Below are 21128 nucleotides of genomic sequence, written 5' to 3' on the forward strand. Positions count from 1 at the left end.
TATTTATTAATATTTGTGTTGTTTATAACTGTACACCTTTTTCTTCCATTAGGTTTTAAGTGATGAAATGAAACGCAAGCAATATGACGCATATGGCACTGCTGATTTTGCAGCAGGTGCCGGCGGAGGTGGACAGCAGTATTGGAGGGGCGGCCCCACCGTAGATCCAGAAGAACTTTTCCGCAGGATCTTTGGGGAGTTTACTGGCAAGTCTCCATTTGGTGACTTCAACAATATGTTTGAACAGCCGCAGGAGGTGAGTTTAGCTCGTTAGGCTGTAGGTGAGATACGCACACTGATGTGTTGCAGAGTTTTCTAACATGCTGCTGTAAAGAGCAAGGAATTGTATTAACCTGGTAATGTACAGATCTGCAGAAAACGGAGATTGTGGTATTACATACTTGCTTGCAAGGTAAATAACACGATGGCATTGTGTTTATCTCAGGGAATGCAGTGGCTGAGGGATTATGAGAACTTCTGGTTAACACAGCTGTGGTCATAATTTTGTACTTCTATTGATTAATCACATATAAGCAACTAGTTTTGTGAGGGATGTTTGTTGTGCGCCTCTGCTTGAAAAACCAGTCCTCCAATTTTGTCTTGGTGGGGGAAGGAAAACCAGACAGGTGGGTGGACTTCTGGTGGTGTGCAGAACATTAACACTGAGGGCAGCTCTTGGCAATTGTAGAAGCAATTCCAACTGGTAGAGAAGGAAGAAGAAAAGGCGCCTCTGAGTGTAGCAGATAACACTTTAGTACACGAACAATGAGCAGACTTACACTGGGGAAGACATGCGTCCTCACGACTCGGGGTCTCTTCCTGATCCCGCGGCTCGTCACGTCTTTCGAATGTCCAGCAGCAGGGAGATGACGCCAATGGGGGGAGCCCAATCAGGAGCGGTGAGTCAATGCGAGGCTGCGATGGAACGCATGCCTCGCTCGTGGACCACACCGAGTGTGGTGACGTAAGGGGGCGGTAACGCGTTTCGGAGCATGCGCAGTTGTGCTCCTTCGTCAGATCAGTTTCCTTCCCCCACCAATTGGTCTGACGAAGGAGCACAACTGCGCATGCTCCGATACACGTTACCAGCCCCCTTACGTCACCACGCTCAGTGCGGTCCAAGAGCGAGGCATGCGTTCCATCGCAGCCTCGCATTGACTTACCTCTCCTGATTGGGCTCCCCCCATTGGCGTCATCTCCCTGCTGCTGGACAGTCGGAAGTCGGGACGAGCCGCGGGATCAGCAAGAGACCCCGAGTCGTGAGGACACATGTCATCCCCAGTGTAAGTCTGCTCGTTGTTTGTGTATTAAAGTGTTATCTGTTACACTCAGAGGCGCTTTTTCTTCTTCCACATATAAGCTACCAAGCACTGCAACTTTACTTTGTCACATACAAGGTATTATGTACTGCAGCTATACTACATTATGTGAGTCGTGGGGAATGGGGGGGTCTGGTTTTTACATTTTTGTTATCAGTTTGAGTAGTAAACTGTCACTGGCTTGCATTGCAGTTTTGATTTTTTTCTATTATTAGGAAAGTCATATAGCATACATTTTTTCTTTTTGTACAGTTCATCTGGATTTACCTTTTTTCACTTCTTTTGTCATGCAGTACATCATGGACCTTACATTTATCCAGGCAGCCAAGGGAGTCAACAAAGAGATATCAATTAACATCACAGACACGTGTCAGAGGTGCAATGGAAAAGGAAATGAGCCTGGCACAAAACTTCAGCACTGCCACTATTGCAATGGCACCGGCATGGTAGGAACAGCAGATTGCGGTATTTATCACATGACCTCTTAAAGTCCTAAAAGAAATGGAACTGGATGTCAGCACTCCGATGCAAACACCTGTACTACAGAGCAGTAGTACAGGTGTTTGCATCAGAGTGCTGCCATCCAGATCCATTTCTTTTATGTTTTCCTATTGCAACCAGGGCCGACACCCGATCCATTTTCAGAGGCAGCTGAATAATAAAGGAGGTGATTTCTATCCTGGATTAGTACTCCATTCGTGACCTCTTAAAGTGGATTTCCACCCATTTTAGTAACTTTAGATGTATGTAATCACCTTTAAAACTATTTTTACCAATGGAAACTTTTTTTTTTTGCTAGGAAATACCTTATTTTATTCTTTATTCATGCTCACTTCCGGGTCCGGCCGCCGATCGGCGATAACGTAATTCGGAGATTCGCAAGGGCTGCTGGGATGTATCTCATGGGATGAAATGCGGAGCACGGACTCAATCCAATACATCCGAGTACAGCTCAGGACTCCTGTGTAATAATGCGAGATTTCATCCCATGAGATTCCATGAGATACATCCAGGCAGCCCTTGCGAATCGCCGAATATCGTAATCGCCGATCGGCGGCTGGACCCGGAAGTGAGGATGAATAAAGAAGAAAAAAGGTATTTCCTAGCAAAAAAAAAAAAGTTTCCATAGGTAAAAGTAGTTTTAAAGGGGATTACATACATCTATGTAATCCAAGTTATTAAAATGGGTGGAACTCCACTTTAAAGTCCTTAGAAGGAAACTGCTATATTTTGGGGGAAAAAAATCTATTTTAGTTAGTTTTATTGGCTTTTAAACTATTCAGAGGATTCTCCGATCACTATGGGTTTGGTAAAGAGACATCAAAACACATGTTGCTTGCTTTGAGCCACAGTTTGTCTGACTGAAACTTCAGATTGGCGATAAGTCATTCACTTGTGTCAATTTCTGCAGGAGCTATTTTGCATTCTTAACCACTTGCCGACTATGCACTGTATATTTACGTCGGCAAAGTGGCTCTCCCAGGCAGAATCGCATTAATAAATCTGCCTTGGAGGGGCTAGGGGGCGAGCGCACGCTGCCTGCAGCGCACTCCCGCCCCCGATCGTCAGCGGGGAAGCCAGTGCAGGTGTCAGGCGGCTTCCATTGCCGCCTGACACCGGCAATCTTCCCCCGCCGGATGGCTGTTGTAAACACAGCAGTCTGTCCTTCTCCCTCGGATGATCACAGAGGCTATGGAACCTTCTATATAGGATCACATGTCTCTGTGATCATCTCACAAGCCCAACCCCCCCACAGTTAGAATCACTCCCCTAGGCTCACATTTAACCCCTGATCACCTATACGGTTAACCCCTTCCCTGCCAGTGTCATTATTACAGTAACCGTGCATATTTTTAGCACTGATTACTGTAGTAATGTCACTGGTACTCCAAAAAGTGTCAAAAATGTCAGTCAGGGGTCCGATCTGTCCGCCGCAATGTCGCAGTCCCGCAAGAAATCACAGATCGCCGCCATTACTAGTAAAAAAAAACAAAAATGACAAATCTTTCCCGTAGTTAGTAGAAGCAATAACTTTTGCGCAAACCAATCAAAATACGCTTATTGGGAATGTTCTATAGCAGAATGTAAAAAATATAATTTTTTTTTTTGCAAAATTGTTGCTATTTTTTTGTTTATAGCGCAAAAAATAAAAATCCCACAGGTGATCAAATGCCACCAAAAATTTTTTTTTAGGTACAGCGTTGCATGACCGCGCAATTGTCCGTTAAACTACCGCAGTGCCAAATCGCAAAATAGGGCCTGCTCATTAAGGGGGAAAATCCTCCGGTCTGAAAGTGGTTAAAACAGGCTTTTTAGATCAAATAAATCATAGAAAAAGGGCCCTGAAGCTCCACCTGCTGGATCAAAAAGAGAATGCAAAATGTTCATGTATATCATATTTATATGACAAAAAAGAGACAGAAAGTAAGTTTATATTTTATACTTTGTCATGACCATAATGAGTAAAAGATATTCTGTACATAATAACTTCACATTACCTTTAAGTGTTAGAAGGATATATGATTCTTGTGTGTCAAATTCCTGCTTTTTTTTCTCTTAATGCACTAAATAAAGAAGATTTTTTTTGTGCGACCTGTTACTTCTAGTACAGCTTGAAATGAATGAAATTAACAATACTCTTTGGTTTTTGTAGGAGACGATTAACACTGGCCCCTTTGTCATGAGATCAACATGTCGACGATGTGGTGGAAAGGGGAGCACAATGACAAATCCATGTCTGTCCTGCCGGGGTAGTGGACAGACCAAACAGAAGAAGACAGTGACTGTGCCAGTTCCTGCTGGTTAGTGCCATGGCAATAGACCTCCTCAGTAAAAGGGACTTTTCAGAAAGCAGCATGATAGTGTGAGAAACCAAAGATAGAAGCTGTTAGTCTCTGACTCGGCTAAACCCTTATGTAACGATGGGGGATGTCACTCACAATCAAGCAGCAACATTTAGAATTGCTGCCCTGAACCCAATATGCAGCCCATGAGTTAGGGATTCTAATGTTGTAAAGCCATTATTTCAAACTGCATACACAACTTGTTGGCCATTATTAGTTCAGTATATGAAAACCATGGCTTCTGTGGAGTAGGGCTTTCCTACCTGAACTTGTTGTACCTGGGCTATATAAACCAGTAGTTTTGGATGAAGCTTGTCCAATGGACGAAAAGAAAAATCATTTGCATGGCCAAAATAAGGAACCAACTCCTTATCCAAGAAATAGGGGATAAATGTGGGATAGGCATATACCTACTGTTTTCAGAAAGCTCTGCTATGTAAGATTCACAGTGTGTTACCAGTATACAGTCTTAATATATGCTTTCTTTCTGCCATCCAGGTGTGGAGGATGGACAGACTGTTCGAATGCCAGTGGGGAAGAAAGAAATTTTCATCACATTTCGGGTAGGTGCACTTGACTGATAATCTAGTTCAGTGTTTCTCAACTCCGGTCCTCAGGGCCCACTAACAGGCCAGGTTTGCAAGAAAACTGAAATCTATCACAGGTGATATAATTTGCTGCTCAGTGATTACAGTATTCTAGTCTGCATCTCCCCAAGGTAATACTTAAAATCTGGCCTGTTAGTGTGCCTTGAGGACTGGAGTTGAGAAACACTTATCTAGTTTGTATTTTCAAGTGGTGGGACCTGTTTTGCTCTTTAAAGAGAATATGTTGTAGGCGCTATAGCCGACCAAAGAAAGCACGAATCTCGGCCGGTTCAGCAGGAATTGGCTGATATTCGATCCATCTATGGGCAGGCTGGTTGTACTGAAGGCGATCCATCGACTGACCGCAGTACAACCAACCTGTCTCTTTTTTTTTTTTTTTTTTGCATGAGAATTCTGCCAGATACCAGGAAAGGCTCCCTGCCAGCAGAACACACTAGTGCTGTGTGAGGGATTCCCCCCATCAACACTGACTCTGTTAATGGAGGAATCGAGCAATTTTATTTCCTGCAATCTGTGGTTGCAGGAAAGAAATATGCATCATCTTTTGCTTACTTCCAGTGGAACTTCACTCTCTAAATAAACATTGACTCATTTTAAGCCTTATGCTGCTGGCATCAGTAAATAGATAGGGAAGTATATTCTATTTGTGTTTAAAACTTTTTTCTTTTTTTTTTTTTACTTCAGTTACTTCCTGGTTTCCATGCCATTGATTTCATACATCCCAGGAGTCTTCGGGAGGGGCTTTCTCAGCTAAGCACACCCTCTCCTGCCTGCATGTCTGAGCTAAGGGCAGATGGATTCCAAAAAGTAAATGCTAAATGAATCATCTGCCCTCACTCAATATGGCAACGGCCAGAAATGCTAGGGAGTGTTTTTCAGGATGATTTCTCAGCAAAGTAAAGCATGGATGAGTGAGTTTGCTTTGTATATTGGAAATTAATAAAATATCATTTTTGGTTTGCAGTGCCCAGAAGCAGTGTAGATCCACATTAAGAAATTTCAGAACTTTTAGCTTCAGCTCTGATTTTTGTCAGAAGAGGGCAGTGGTTCACACTGCACTTCTCTTCGCTTGCATAGTCTTGCATCATACTTGCTTGATATGCTTTGTTGAGCAACACAGAGTACCAAGTCCAACGAAGAAATATTCCGAGACAGTTTTTAAATCAAGTATTGAGAAATAATCGGTTAAATTTTACAAACAGTGATAAATCCTACGGATCTAGGAATTGTATAGTTATCAAAGTATAAGACAGCATGTTAACAGTTGGTTCAAGCAAAACATTTAAAGGAGATGTACAGCCAAAGCTCGTTTGGCTGTACATCTCCTATGGATCACAGGAGTGCAGGTCGTTCTGCACTCCTGTTACCTGTTTTCAGCAGAGAGTGGTCTGAAGTTTGCTCTCTGCTGATTTCACAGATGTCGGTCCAGGCACCGTGTCATCACGACCACGAAGTCTGGATCTGCCAGGTGCCTGGACCGATACCCGGCTTAGCCTCTCAGCGAGCCGCTAAGATCCTGAGCCGGCCGCTCCCCGTCCCCTTTACAGCTTAGCACTCCCGTGAGTGAGGAGGAGGCAGAGCGGAGAGCTGCTGACTGACAGTCAATAGCCCTCTGCACGAGGAGCTGTCAGAACGATCGGCGGTGTTTGATCGCTCAGTTCCCAGTGTAGAGGCGCCGGGTGCTAGATTCAGCATTGGACTGATGCTGCATCTACCTAGGTAAGTATAACTGGGCAATAACCCCAAACCCCATACTTCTCTTTTAACACAATAGCTAAAGAGGAAAAAAAAAGTATATAACAGTAAAAAAGCACTAACTCCAATGCTTTACAGTAACTGGAATGTGCCACACGTTACAACAGAAACTTTGTGGAAGGGGGGGGGGGGTATAGTTCAGAGGAAAATTGCCTAATATCCTGGAATGTTAGTACAGTATTGACCCTTCAGTTACAGAATTTAGGCACCGGAAAGACATTGATTTAGAGAGAGATGAACCTGGGCACTTATTACTTGCATTAGGGGTGTTGGGATAATAAGATTTGTACCTTTTTATGCTTTTGTTTATATATTAATACCTTAGTGTTATCTGCCTTTTAGGCTAGGTTCACACTGGTGCGTGGGAAAACACTGTGCGTGATTCGCACAGGAATCGCACCGCATTCTTGTGCACATGTCATGCGATGTCTTGCGGTGAGATTTCATTCATACGTTTTGTATGGCTGAATTTGCATCGCATCTGCACCAAAATGGTGCAGGACCCTTTTTTCCTCCCACACCTGATTCACATCGCATGGGTGTTCATACCCATGCGATTCTGTCAACCGCACTATATTTTGCCATCTGTTTTGGGGTGTCATTAAGATAACGTTGACATCCGCAGCAGATCGCAAGGATGCCGTGCGATGCGGGGAAACCCAGCAAATCTTGTGCATTTTCGCAGTTGTGTGAAACAAAACTTACTGGTAAGTACCGCTAAAAAGCTCATTTAGGTTTACAATGGACAGAGTTAGGGTAGGTGAGTCTAGCGTTATTGACCACATTTTCTAAAATTTTTAAGAACATCCTTGTGTAAATAATGAGTTTTCCCTTTCCTGGAGTAGATAATTGAGGCTTTTCATTTGTCAAATGTGGATGCAGTTTCAGACGCACCCTTTTGGATGATTATTTTTTGGAAAATAAATAAAATCCTTGTTGGGCCTCTTGCACACTGCAGCTTAAAAAAGCTCAGTACAGCTTTTTTTTTTTTTTTTATACGGAGCTAAAATACAGCCCATTAATTGTAATGTGCCTATGCACACAAGAACGTAAACAAGCGGCTTGCATTTTTCAGTAAAATATAAAAATAGAAAATTCTTTTTTGGTCCGTAATTTACACCTCATGAGCGCAAATGTGTGCAAATGTCCATTTACATATTGTGCAGAACAAAAACAGGAGAATGTTTTTTTGCGCGAAAATGCATGTGTGTGCTTGAAATTGCACGAACGCATATACAGGAAAATGCACGTAAATACACGCAAATGCATACAAAAATAAAAGTCTGAAAAAGTAGATGCTCAAACAGGAGTATCCTGTGCAAGAAGCCTGAGAATTCACAGAGCTTGTTCTGGGGGCATGTTTTCAGGTTAAAATGTTAAAACACCCATCTTGGAATCTGTAGAGATATAAAGAAACTAGTTTTTACGGGTGTAAAATGTTAAGTGATCTGATCCTTTTAAACTTTCAAAAGGACAACGATAGAGGATGTGATGGGAGTAGCATATATTACTAATAAGTTTGTCAGTTTATGGCTTGCGTTCTGCACACTAAAACTTATAGTAAATATAGTAAATAATAAAACCTTTGTAAATATTCCAAATTGAGGCAAGCAATGGCTTGATGCTTTTCTGCATTCACACCTTCAGTGCTCAATAAAGGATGTCATGCAGCAAGTGGTGTCACTTTTGTAGCACTTTTTTTTTTCTGTGTTCAATCTTTATGTTGGAGTTGAGTCAACAGCTGATTAGGGACCCTGCAGCATGGAATACAATACAATGCCATTCCTTCGGGACCAAGGCGGAACAGCTGCTTAGAAAAGCAACTTTTATCAAAATAAACACTAATTTAATTGTATGCAGGCAAAAATATAAAATGAGGTCCAATGTAAAGCCAGCCATAGATGTGATTTTTCTTTCCTGCAACCACGGGTAGCAGAAAAGGAAATTAATTGATTCCCCCATCAACCCAGGCAGTGTTGATGGGGGAGTCCCTCCTGCGGAGCTATTGTATTCCCCTGGGCGGGGGGGGGGGGGGGGGGGGGAGCTGTCCCTGCAGGGAAAACAGTGATTATTGCTAGTGGTTTTAGCCACTGGCAATAATAGCATGTAAAAATCCAGCATGCTGGGTGTACCCAAGTTGATCGATTGATAGACTTGTATAGATACAGATGCCTTATCATGAATACCTAGATGCAGGTGGCTATCATCCCAAAAATTGTAGCAAAAAGAATTCCCCTAAGGGCTCTTCCACACGGGCGCTCCGTATGTCCGTATTTCATCCCATTTTTTTGCGGATGAAAAACGGACATAATGCATGTCAATGGGATTGCGGATGTCAGCGGATGAGCATCCGCTGACATCTTGATTTTCGTCCTTTTCAGTTCTGTTCCACTTTTTGGAACGGAACAGAACCCTATTTTTCTTCCCTTTAAAAAACGGAAAGGATGCAAAATCGGATGTCAGCGGTGTCTTCCGCTGACATCCGCAATCCCCATAGACATACATTATGTCCGTATATCATCCGCAAACGGATGGGATGATATGCGGACATACGGAGCGGATGACACAAGTGTCATCCGTGTCCTTGAAAAAAAAAAAGAAGTGCCGCAGCGGAATAAAAAATCGGAGCGGCCGTGTGAAAGAGCCCTAAGGATGTGGGATTATGTGGGCGACCTGAGTATCTAAATGAATATACAAATATAAATAAAAAATATAATTTTATTGTACAAACATGTTAAAATAGCATAAAGACATACATACAATAGATATTCCTTGGTTATAAGGAACAATCACAGCTAGCAGAGGTCGTTCATGTATAAAGTGACTACGTGAGCACGTGCATTCCAGAGAGACCCAACGCGTTTCAAGCGTACCCTTCTTCAGGGGTCTGGTGGAAAAGGCTGTGTTTGTGTTTATGCTTGTAAGAAGATACATGGCATTAAATAACTATACGTTCATTATCGTCAAGTTACATACAGATATAAGATGTACTAGGGGTAAGCATACATACCACTAGGGTCACTTTGTATCGACCATCGATGATTGATTGACTTGGGTACAATCAACCTGTCCATACATGGTTTGAATTTTGGCCGGTTCCTGCTGAACTGGCTGAGATTCAAACAGTCTGTGGTTGGCTTAAATCTATTTAAATGTAATAGACTGTTGAACAGCAAAGGGTGAGGCCTTGTATACAGGCATACCCCGCTTTAAGTACACTAATTTTAAGTACACTCGCGAGTAAGGGGACAGCTTGTTCAGCTTGGCATGACACTACTCCCGGTTTTTAACATTGGCGTCTATAGGAAATCTTGGTCAGCTTGACATGGCACTGCTCCCAAACCATAAGTGACAGGGATACCAAACTTGGGGAGCACCGAGAGGGGACCCAGGACTACAACATATCCTGTTTGTAGCTGGCCAGCTTGCCTAGGTAATCTACTATGTCATAGTCCTGGATCCCCTTAACATGTTCCCCAAGCTTGGTGTCCTTGTCACATGGTTTGGGAGCAATGCCATGTCAAGCTGACCAAGATTTCCTATGGAGCTAGTGTATTTACATGGATTGAGAAATAAAAAAAGGTATTGCTTCACTTTAAGTACATTTTCGTTTTACATACATGCTCTGGTCCCATTGTGTACTTAAAAGTGGGGTATGCCTGTAAACTGTGTGCATCCTGTGGCATTTGCAAGGATACCACAGCTGCACAGGCAGAATAACACAGAAACTTACTACAGGCACCACAAGGTGCGTATACTCCAGCAGCATTGTTAGACGGGTCCACTTTAGTTTTAGGAAGAACTGAACAGTTAATCTTAGGCTGCAGCAAACTGATATTTACATAGATTGAAACTGAAATCTGCTCTAAGCAGATTGTAAAGTCAACAGGTTTATTGTAAATGTTTTCTTCCTTCTGTAAATTGAGACCTTGATACTTTATCACCTGATTTACCTGGGTGATACCTTGGTGAACTCAGTTGAGCCAGCAGATATAATCCCTAATTCTTGGCCGGACCTGCAGCCCTCTTCTTCTAAATAGATGTCATTTTACTATTATTATTGCTACAGGTGCAGAGAAGTCCGATCTTCAGACGAGATGGAGCAGACATCCACTCAGACCTGGTTGTTTCCATCGCACAAGCTGTCCTCGGAGGCACTTCCAGAGCACAAGGCCTTTATGAACCCATCAATGTTGTTGTAAGTTTTTTTTTTTTTTTTCTATTTAGCTGTTAGTCTGAAACACTGAGTTAATCTAAAATGAGTTATACGTGTATAATTTTATGTGGTTATCATTTGCATATTCTCAGATCCCGCCTGGTTCGCAGCCAGATCAGAAAATTAGAATCAGCGGCAAAGGCATACCAAGAGTGAACAGTTATGGCTATGGAGATCACTATATTCACATTAAGCTTAAGATTCCAAGGTCAGTGGATCAGGGATGTGGCTATAAGCATCTTAAAGTGAAACTGAAGCTTACATTGTGACCGGTGGTAATATGATCCAATGTTTTCAGCCTTGTTCTGTTTCCTAAGCTTACATACCAGTCGTCTTCCAGGTTCGGTGTCTTGGCCATATTGATTGGCAAGTCCAGGATGACTTAACCCCTTCTCATGTACATGGAAGTTAAAGCGGCCTTAAACCCAAAACTCCAATATATTGCAGCTTACTAAACATAGGATGTGGTGGCTGCATTAGTTTTTGTTTGTTTGGCTTTTTTTGTCTCTGTTTTCGTCTGGTGATCTGGCCAGTACAATACCTCCTGTATTAGTGAGAGACAACTCTGGGGAAATGAGAACAGGAGGTTCAGGAGAGAGGGGAGTATTAAATATGTTTGGAGACGTAGAACCACTAACAAATTAAAGGCCAACTCCAGCTCACACTTTAGAGGAAAGCAGTTACAGCAAACTGTTTTTTTTTTCTCTATTTGGGGTAAAGGTTTTGCATAAATAATATAAAGCTCCTTTTAATCACCCCTTCCAGTGTTAAGTGGTTTGTCTCATTTATGTAAACTGATCCATTCTGCTGGCGAGTTTGTGCTGTGGAAAAACAGACTTGCTGTCTGCATCACCAGGCGAAGAAAGAAGGCCTAAAAAAGGAAACAAATACAGCCATCACATTGAAGAGTTAGTAAGCTGCATTATAATGTTTGTTATTGGGTTTAATACCCTTAACCACTTGCCGACCAGCCGCCGGAGGTCAGCAGGTTCCCGCGAATCGCCATGCCTGTATGGCGGTTCGCGGGAGCGATCCTAGGGGCGAGTGCACGGCCACTCACCAGCGGGGAACCCGATCCACCCGCGGTCACTCCCTGTGTAGAGAGAATGGCGGTCTGCTGTTGTAAACACAGCAGACCATTGTTCTCTCAGCTATCAACACAGAGCTCCTGTCTTCCTCCTATTTAGGAACACAGGTCTCTGTGTTGATTTCACAAGCCCATTTCCCCCCCCCCCCCCACAGTTGACAAACGCACTCTAGGCTCACATTTAACCCTTCGATCGCCCCTTGGTTAACCCACTTCCGGCCAGTGTTATTAATACAGTAACTGCATATTTTTAGCACTAATTATTGTAGTAATGTCACTGGTCCCCTCAAAAATGTCAGTTAGGGGTCTGAAACTATCCAACGCAATGTCACAGTCCCGCTAAAAATTGCTGATTGCCGCCATTACTAGTAAAATAAATAAAAATGACATTGTTCCCCTAGTTTGTAGACATGATAACTTTTGTGCAAACCAACCAAAATTTGCTTATTGGGATTTTTTTTTTTTTTACCCAAAAATACAGTGGTTGGATCAGGTTGGATGGTAAACGTTGGTGGACAGCCATTTTTAGGTTTCTCCAGAGATGCTCAATTGGGTTTAAGTCAGGGCTCTGGCTGGGCCATTCAAGAACAGTCACGGAGTTGTTGTGAAGCCACTCCTTCGTTATTTTAGCTGTGTGCTTAGGGTCATTGTCTTGTTGGAAGGTAAACCTTCGGCCCAGTCTGAGGTCCAGAGCACTCTGGAGAAGGTTTTTGTACAGAATACAAATTGGCCTAAAATGATATAAAAATTAGATTTTTACATTTTTTTTTTTATTGGGAATGTGATATAGCAGAAAGTGAAAAATATTGTGTTTTTTTTATTTTTTCAGAATTGTTGCTCTTTTTTTTTGTTTATAGTGCAAAAAATAAAAATCACAGAGGTGATCAAATGCCACCAAAAGTAATCTCTATTTGTGGGGAAAAAAAGGACATTGATTTTATTGGGGTACAGCGTCATGCGACCACAAAATTGTCTGTTAAAATACCGCAGTACCGAATTGCAAAAAATGGCCTCGTCATTAAGGGGGAAAATCTTCTGGTCCAGAAGTGGTTAAATTCATCCTTGCACCAGCGGCATGTCAAGAGAGTAACTTGTTTGTTAACAACACTTTACTTCCACTTTAACCACTTTGTATCCGGAAGGTTTTACCTCCTTCATAACCAGGCCTTTTTTTTTTTTTTTGCTATGCAGCACTGCACTAGTTTAGCTGACAATTGTGTGGCCATGCAATGCTGTACCCAAATTTAAATTATTTTTTTCACACAAATGGAGCTTTCTTTTGGTGGTATTTGATCGCCACTGGGTTTTTTATTTTTTTATAATATAAACGAAAAAAGACCAAAAATTTTGAAATAAAAAATATTTTAGACTTCTGCTATAAAACCTTATCCAATAATAAAAAAAAAAAAAATCAAAGCTCTTAATAAATTTAGCTAAAATGTATTCTGCTACATGTCTTTGGTAAAAACACAAACTATAAGATATATACTGACTTTTGTATTAATTTTCTTTATACTAGTAATGGCTGTGATCAGCCTTCCTGGAACTCTCCCTATTGATTGGCTGAGATACAGCCGCGGTGCCATTAGTTGGCTCCCGTGGCTGTCAATCAAAGTCAGTAAGCCAATCAGGAGAGAGAGGGGATGGGGCCAAACGGCAACTCTGTGTCTGAATGGACACCTGGAGCTGCAGCTTGGGTGCACCATAGCAAGCTGCTTGCTGTGGGGGAGCTCGATAGGAGGGAGGGGCCAGGAGCAGGAATGAGGGACCTGAGAAGAGGAGGATCCGGGCTGTTCTGCACAAAAACCAACTGCACAGAGGAGGCAAGTATAACATGTTTGTTGTTTAAAAAACCTGGAAGCTGATTGGTTTCTATGCAGAGCTGCACCAGATTTTGCACTCTCCAGTTTTAGTAAATCAATGACAGTGTGTTTACATCTTCTTCCAGCAACTTCTCCCGACCACCACTGGAAGGAATTCAAAGGAAGACGAGAGAGATGGGTTTTATGTTGTAGTGGGAAACAGGAGCTACCCATCTCTTGTCTTCTCTTTAGATCCCTCTAGTGCTGCAGATGAAGTAACTTCAACCTTGCAAATACCCTAAAAATATATTTGACAAAAAGTTGCCTCAATTTGCTGATCTTTGATTACCATTTCTTTCCTGGTCCATAGAAATCTGTCAGACAGACAGCGGACGTTGATGTTGACCTTTGCGGAGGATGAAGCGGATGTGGAAGGCACAGTGAATGGCTTAACTAACACAACAGCAGGTAAAGCTGAAGCTATAGGACTCTTGAGGATACATGGAATATTGATTACAGAATAAATGTTTAAAATGCTCTGGAACTCAAAATCTACCCACAATATGGTTATATCTTTTTACATTCTGCCTTAGTAACAGAAACACACCCATAATCATAGGCAGTTTATAATACCCTCATTTTCCTTAGGCTTTCGCTAATGGCCTTACAAAAAAAGCTGCATGCAGATATGAAGGGCAGGTGGGTGTTTTACACGTACCTGTGGTAGATTTCGGTGCTTGGAAGTTTTTTAAACGGAAACAAACTCTGACACTTCTGATAAAGCTGAAGCTCGCCAGATTCCTCCTGGTCCCTATACATTCCTACTCATCCATCACTTTGATGGGCTTTCCCAATAGACAAAACCATCACTTTGATGGGCTGTCCCAAAAGACAAAACCATCACTTTGATGGGCTGTCCCAAAAGACAAAACAATCACTTTGATGGGCTGTCCCAATAGACAAAACCATCACTTTGATGGGCTGTCCCAATAGACAAAACCATCACTTTGATGGGCTGTCCCAAAAAAGACAAAACCATCACTTTGATGGGCTGTCCCAAAAAAGACAAAACCATCACTTTGATGGGCTGTCCCAAAAGACAAAACCATTACTTTGATGGGCTGTCCCAAAAGACAAAACCATTACTTTGATGGGCTGTCCCAAAAGACAAAACCATTACTTTGATGGGCTGTCCCAAAAGACAAAACCATTACTTTGATGGGCTGTCCCAAAAGACAAAACCATTACTTTGATGGGCTGTCCCAAAAGACAAAACCATCACTTTGATGGGCTGTCCCAAAAGACAAAACCATCACTTTGATGGGCTGTCCCAAAAGACAAAACCATCACTTTGATGGGCTGTCCCAAAAGACAAAACCATTACTTTGATGGGCTGTCCCAAAAGACAAAACCATTACTTTGATGGGCTGTCCCAAAAGACAAAACCATCACTTTGATGGGCTGTCCCAAAAGACAAAACCATCACTTTGATGGGCTGTCCCAAAAGACAAAACCATCACTTTGATGGGCTGTCCCAATAGGCAAAACCATCACTTTGATGGGCTGTCCCAAAAGACAAAACCATCACTTTGATGGGCTGTCCCAAAAGGCAAAACCATCACTTTGATGGGCTGTCCCAATAGGCAAAACCATCACTTTGATGGGCTGTCCCAATAGGCAAAACCATCACTTTGATGGGCTGTCCCAATAGGCAAAATATATGTTGGATGTGGAAGAGGACAGACAAGTTTAAGCACTCACCAGAAGAACTAGAGCTTTATCCAGTGTGTGGCATTTGGACAGAGTTGGGTTGCTGAAATCTCTCGTATGTTATACTTGATAGCAGCTTTATCTTTTATACTATCGTAGTTTGAGAAAAGGATAGCAGTGGTAAGTATTGTATTCTAAATAAAACAATGCTTCACTTTGCAACCAAATTCATTTTTTAAAATTTCTAAATGTGCATTGCAAAAATCTGATTGCTAGGCCTCAAAGTGTCTGAAACTGTTTTTATTACTGTACAGCCCTCACGTGGGTTCATTTTGTCATTTTTGCAGTGCACAATAAAATCCAGATTTATGGGTAGGGTAATACAGGGACAATTCTTCTATTAGAATATGAGTTCTAGTTTGCTTTGACTCGTATTGTACTGGGCTGATACCTGTTCTACTCTTTCTGCCCACTAGGCAGTACCCGACAGAGCTCTGCAGCTGGGAAGGAGAGTCCTGAGGCTGAGCAGGCAGGGGAAAACAAGGAGGGATTCCTAAGCAAACTAAAGAAAATGTTTAGTTCATGACGGTAGGAGCGCCCTGTTTGTTTTTCTGCATAAGACCACTTCTCCCCTTATACTATATTTGAATCTGCTCCTCATCTTCGTTTAATGAACTTGTATTTGTTCTAAATTAGCACGGTGTGGGGAACCCACTTAGTGTCTGGGGTACACTACAGATGTATGTCATATTTTATGCTCCTGGTTTTTTTCAATGCCTGGCCACTTGTCAGTGATGTTCTCTCTTACCAGCTGCAGCTTTAATTAGTGCCCAATACAAAGGCATGAAATATTTCTGTGTATTGTATCATGTCATTTTCTCCTACTAGGGATGCTATGTTCATCTGTAGACAGCCATTGTGTAATTCCTGCAACTTGTGGTGCTTTTGTAAGTTGAACAGGCAGTATAGTGAGGAACATCTGACTCTGGGTTATAACCTCAGCTCAACTTTAAGTGCCGGTTCACACTCTTGCGGCTGCGGCGATCGCATGTAATATCGGAGCGCACTGCTCCTTCATTACATGTGATCGGCTGTGCGGTGCGAATCCAGCCATACACTTTGTATGGCTAAATTCGCACTGCACCCACACAAGTCACACATGACCCTTTTTTTCAGCCGCATCAGGATTGGTTCACACTTGTGCGATCCGATCCTGTGCGAACTGTAAAGATAGCACTGCGATATGCGATCAATCTGGGGGTGTCGTTAACATTTCATTGACACCCCCAGCGTATCGCATATGGCAGTGTGAACTGCCATGGGTGCGTTTGCGATGCGGGAACAGGCTGCGAATTCGCAGCCTTCCCGCATCGCACAAGTGTGACCCGACACTAAAACCTGAATCCAGGCTGCTGGTAAATGTACGCATGCAGTGGGGTTTCCCCCCTAAACTGGGTTCAATGCTTATTTGGCTTGTTTACCTTATTCCTCACTCCTTCAGGCTTTTTTTTCTTCCTCCATGTGACCAGTCTCCCAAAGTTGCTGCACTTGGTTGCTCAGCTGGCCACAACTCTCTTGAGGTCATCATGTACAATGCAAGATCGGGCAGTCGTGCATTGTATGTGAGGAGAGACAGGCTGCAAGAGAAGAGAGAAATCCAGTACTTGTTCTTTTCTCCCCCTAGTCAAACAAACATGTACCCATGCAAGAAAGAGGGGATGATTATCGCAGCAGCCTGGAGTTGGCCATTTTGGGCTTATCTGACAGGTCTATGTACCTTTTTCTAAACGTGGCAGCCTTTTTTAAATTGTGGATGGTTTGTCTAAAGCTCACCACACATTTTACAGTCTGATTATACATTTCTCCTTTAGATTTACTAACAGCTATGTAGTGCAACAAGGGTGTTCCTGTTTGGATTTACGAGTAACATGCTCCGGCTAACAGAACACTCCTGTTTGGATTTAAATTGATTGGATAGGTAATTAGGTGTTCATATTACATAGATTTGGTAAATTTAAAGTTGATTGTACAAAGATTGTATGGTGCAGGCACCACAATGTGAGTGTGCGGCTTTCATGCGCTGACTGAGGGGATGGCATGTTGCCTATTGGAGGGCAGATATAACCTATTGCCTGGCATTTCTATGTCTGTTATTACATTCTACACTTATCAGTATGGTGGGTGAAGCTTTCATCTGCAGTTTAGATGAGTGCTACAGTCTAATGCCTCGTACACACGCAACGATTATCGGCCGACCGATCGGCCGTCTTTTGTCCAGTGTTGTTGTGTTGGTTGAAATGTGCTCTAGACTGCACACGAATTTTCTCGGCCAACAAAAATACTTCAGAAGTGATGTCATGTGATGGTTTACTTTCCGTGTGTTTTTTCATGTCTGAGCATGCCCAGTCTTGCTCATCAGATTTTTGTCTGCCGAAATCTGTACTGACTGACGGAAAATCGGCCGTTGTGGTGACGGCCAACAAAAATTTTATAGCCTTCACACCAGATTTTATTCGGCCAAAAAGTCGGAGTCGGTTGTCGAAAGCATCATACTAACAAGCCGAAAATCGGCCGATCGGACGTTGGCCGAAAATTCACGGCCAAGTATCGACGCGTGTGTACGGGGCATAACTCCTGCTGGAGCGATGACCCATTCTGTATATTCGATCAGCATCAAATCAATGTGAGCCCTTTAAAAGAAATGTGCTAGGAGTTAAGGCTGCCTGTGTGCCTTATTGTCTGAAGTAACCGTGAATTCTTGCTGCATTTAGAAACAGACATTATACAGAATGTGTGCAGAACCAAACATTTTTGTTTAATGGAGAAAACAGGCTTGGAGTGTTTTTAGTCTATGTTCTTTCCTTTGGAGAGGGTGTAAGATTGTTAAATTGGTCCTGGTGCTGTCCATAGCAGCTGCTATGGAAGGCTGAGTTGGTTGATAATGCGTGGATGCCCTTACCCTGATTGATTAGAACATTGGATTACAGTTACCATCCCTTCCTATATGGGAATAATCAGGAGTTTTGGAGCTTCCATCATTAACGCATGTGTGACCTTTCTTTAATTGGAGGGTCCACACTATCCGATAAGTTGCTTGGATTGTTCACGGTGGTACCGTGTACTACTTTGTACACTAAAGCTGGTGTTGGGCGAGATCTCCTGTCTCTTGTACCATCCAAATAGAATCCATTGTCTAACTACCATTATACAGTATGTATATAGTATGGACCTTTAGGACTGAGCGCTGCTTGTACACTTTTTTAATTTCTACATTTTTTTGTGCCTTTTGAAATAACAGGGAAAGGCCGTAGGTAAAAATACTTTTTTTTTTCCTCTTAGTGGTGGGGTGCCCTGATTTATGTTATCATTATTGTGAAAAGATGTTTGTAATTCCCTGAAAATGTTTAATGGCTGGCATAAATGTGACAATATCCTTGCTGCTTCCAAACTTGAAAGGAAACTTGTAGAGAGAAAATATGGAGGCTTCCATTGCTTCCCTTTGTCTGAAAAAAAACTGGTTCTCTGGCCTTGATACTTTGAGTCACTTACCAGAAACAAGCATCCATCTATTGAAGTCAAAGAAAAATTAGCATTTTATGATCTTGGAAATATTTGCACTTCTCTGTGATAGTCAAACTCAAGTGCTCTAAAGTTTGTGCAACCTGTAAATGTACTGACTTGTTCTCTGGTAAGCCTGGTTTTATCCATATTACAGCTGGAACATACTATCCAGGATCAACATAAATCTCCTTCATTGACCTTTTATTAGGACATTCCTTTTTGAATCTCTGGTCAATTTCTGTACTACTAAAGAAAACCATGATCCTATTCCTAATACTTGTTCTGGGTCAGTGATGTAGAACTGAAGACAGAATGAAAATAACAGCCTAGCGGTTACAAAAAGAAAGTTCAGCAAAAATGACAGCCTATGTATCTTTCTAGTCCAGGTTTCCTTTAAAGCGATCCTGTCGCTATGCCAAAACGTTTTTAAGCAAGCCATACCTGTAAGACTCCATTCACACTGAAGCGGCACGACTTTGGGGGCGACCTGTGAAGTCACGTGCAGCGCGACTTGCACGGACTTCATAAAATGAATGTCTATGCAAGTCGCCTCCAGGTCACCCCGAAGTAGTACAGGACCCTTTTTTTAAGTCGGAGCGACTTGTGTCGCACCTATTAGAACGGCTCCTGTACTACACAGTGGGAGCCTGAGGACCGCCACTTGTCAGGCTGACAAGTCGCCTGACAAGTTGGATCAGTGTGAATGGAGCCTAAAAGTAGAAAGAGCGTACTTGCCTTTCTTGCTGATGGTACTCCACCCCAATAGTAAGAAATTGTTTGCCAAAAGCTGTACTGAAACCGACACTTCTGGGATTGTCAGCCTCTGTGGTCCCCCACGGCTCCCACTGGCTTCTCCTGCTGACCAGATCACTACTGGATCCTGTAAAGGAGGAAGGTCAGTGGGAAGAATTGGTGAGAGCGGTTGGCAGCCATCAAGATTGACACTTTTGGTTTCTCTTCAGACTTCTGGAAAAGATTTCTTTAGCATCGGAGTGGAGTTCAGTGGTGTGGGCTAAGTCAGGTAATATTTTCTCAGTGTCTAAAGCTGTTGCTAATAAATATACCTACTATGCAGACTAAATCCTATTTTTCATCTGTGTGCTGCAGGAAAGCGATCAACTGGAAACTAGGAGAAAAAAACACGGACTCTACTTAATATGGAGACATGTCACTACGTTAGGATGCTGAAACCATCAGTTTTACTGTAGCTACGCCTGGCAATCTATGATAACACCATATCCGATTGTAGATGAAGAAGACTTTCAAGGACCGGCCAAGTTTTTTATTTTATTTTTTTCTTCCTTTAAATATTTCATTTGAAATTCTGTAGTGGAATTTATTTGTCACAATTTGTCATACAAGTTGTAAAGATCGTTACCCAAGGAAATACATGGAAGTTTGTCCCCTTTTTTTAAAGATCTTACTGCACTCAAATATAGTATATTTTACTTACATTATTCTAGGCTGTGCATCCCCTCATGGGGGACTTACTTGTGAGCACAGCCAATGGTACATAAAATAAGTAATTGTGCAAAGGGCACCTTATTTTATAAATGTTCTAGGACAGTGTTTCCCAACTCGGCATCTTGGAAACCACCAACAGAGCAAAGCATGATCTACCCATTTTAGTTTGGAGGATAGGTGTATTTGAGCTTTATTTGTCAATGTCTAATGGGAGAACTGCCTGTCTATGTTGCTTATAGCAGCCAATCAGATCCTTGAAGTGCTGAAATAAAGAGAAAACAGTGGTTTAAAATGTGACATGTTCATTTTTACTTAAATCGGAACTTCACCTAAAGTTGGAAGTTCAGCTTATCTTTCTCCTCCCCCCACATCTTCCTTGGCCATTGATGTAAACTATTTTTTTTTTTTTCATGTGAACAGGTACCTATTTCTGACAGGTACCCGCTCCCACTTCCACTTCTCTTGCCTAGGCAAAAAGAGTGGAAGTTTGGCCCCCCCTCCCCGCTTGTAACCTCCTGTGACATGTCACCCAATCCAGAAGACTGTGGGTCCAGTCTGTGAGTGCAACCCATCTCGCGCATGCACAGTGGGGAGCTGGCTGTAAAACAGCAGGAAGTCACAGCTGGCTTCGCACATTGAAGATGGTGGCCCCAGGGACCCGCAGAATAGTGAAGAACCAGCCCAGGTAAAGACAGTGCTGGACTGGTAAGTGTGTGTGTAATAAAAGTTGGTAGCTGCTAACTTTATTTTTTTCAAAAATGAC

General features: G+C 42.4%; 1 protein-coding gene across 2 annotated transcripts in view; it reads left to right on the forward strand.

Moving 5' to 3' along the window:
• Positions 1 to 20097, forward strand: part of DNAJA3 (DnaJ heat shock protein family (Hsp40) member A3) — a 30211-nt gene extending 10114 nt beyond the window's left edge. The window contains exons 4-12 of one of the 2 annotated variants that reach the window (XM_082261372.1): positions 53 to 256; positions 1613 to 1765; positions 3973 to 4120; positions 4661 to 4725; positions 10595 to 10723; positions 10834 to 10949; positions 14001 to 14098; positions 15817 to 15928; positions 20009 to 20097. In XM_082261372.1, coding sequence (XP_082117498.1) covers positions 53 to 256; positions 1613 to 1765; positions 3973 to 4120; positions 4661 to 4725; positions 10595 to 10723; positions 10834 to 10949; positions 14001 to 14098; positions 15817 to 15926 — 1023 coding nt within the window. In that variant the 3' untranslated portion in view covers positions 15927 to 15928; positions 20009 to 20097. The remainder of the gene's footprint in view (positions 1 to 52; positions 257 to 1612; positions 1766 to 3972; positions 4121 to 4660; positions 4726 to 10594; positions 10724 to 10833; positions 10950 to 14000; positions 14099 to 15816; positions 15929 to 20008) is intronic. The other variant, XM_082261373.1, reaches the window with a different exon arrangement.
• The last annotated feature ends 1031 nt before the right edge of the window (positions 20098 to 21128 follow it).

Source organism: Pelophylax lessonae (genome assembly GCF_965119305.1).
Source record: "Pelophylax lessonae genome assembly, chromosome: 6".
NCBI classification, from domain to species: domain Eukaryota; kingdom Metazoa; phylum Chordata; class Amphibia; order Anura; family Ranidae; genus Pelophylax; species Pelophylax lessonae.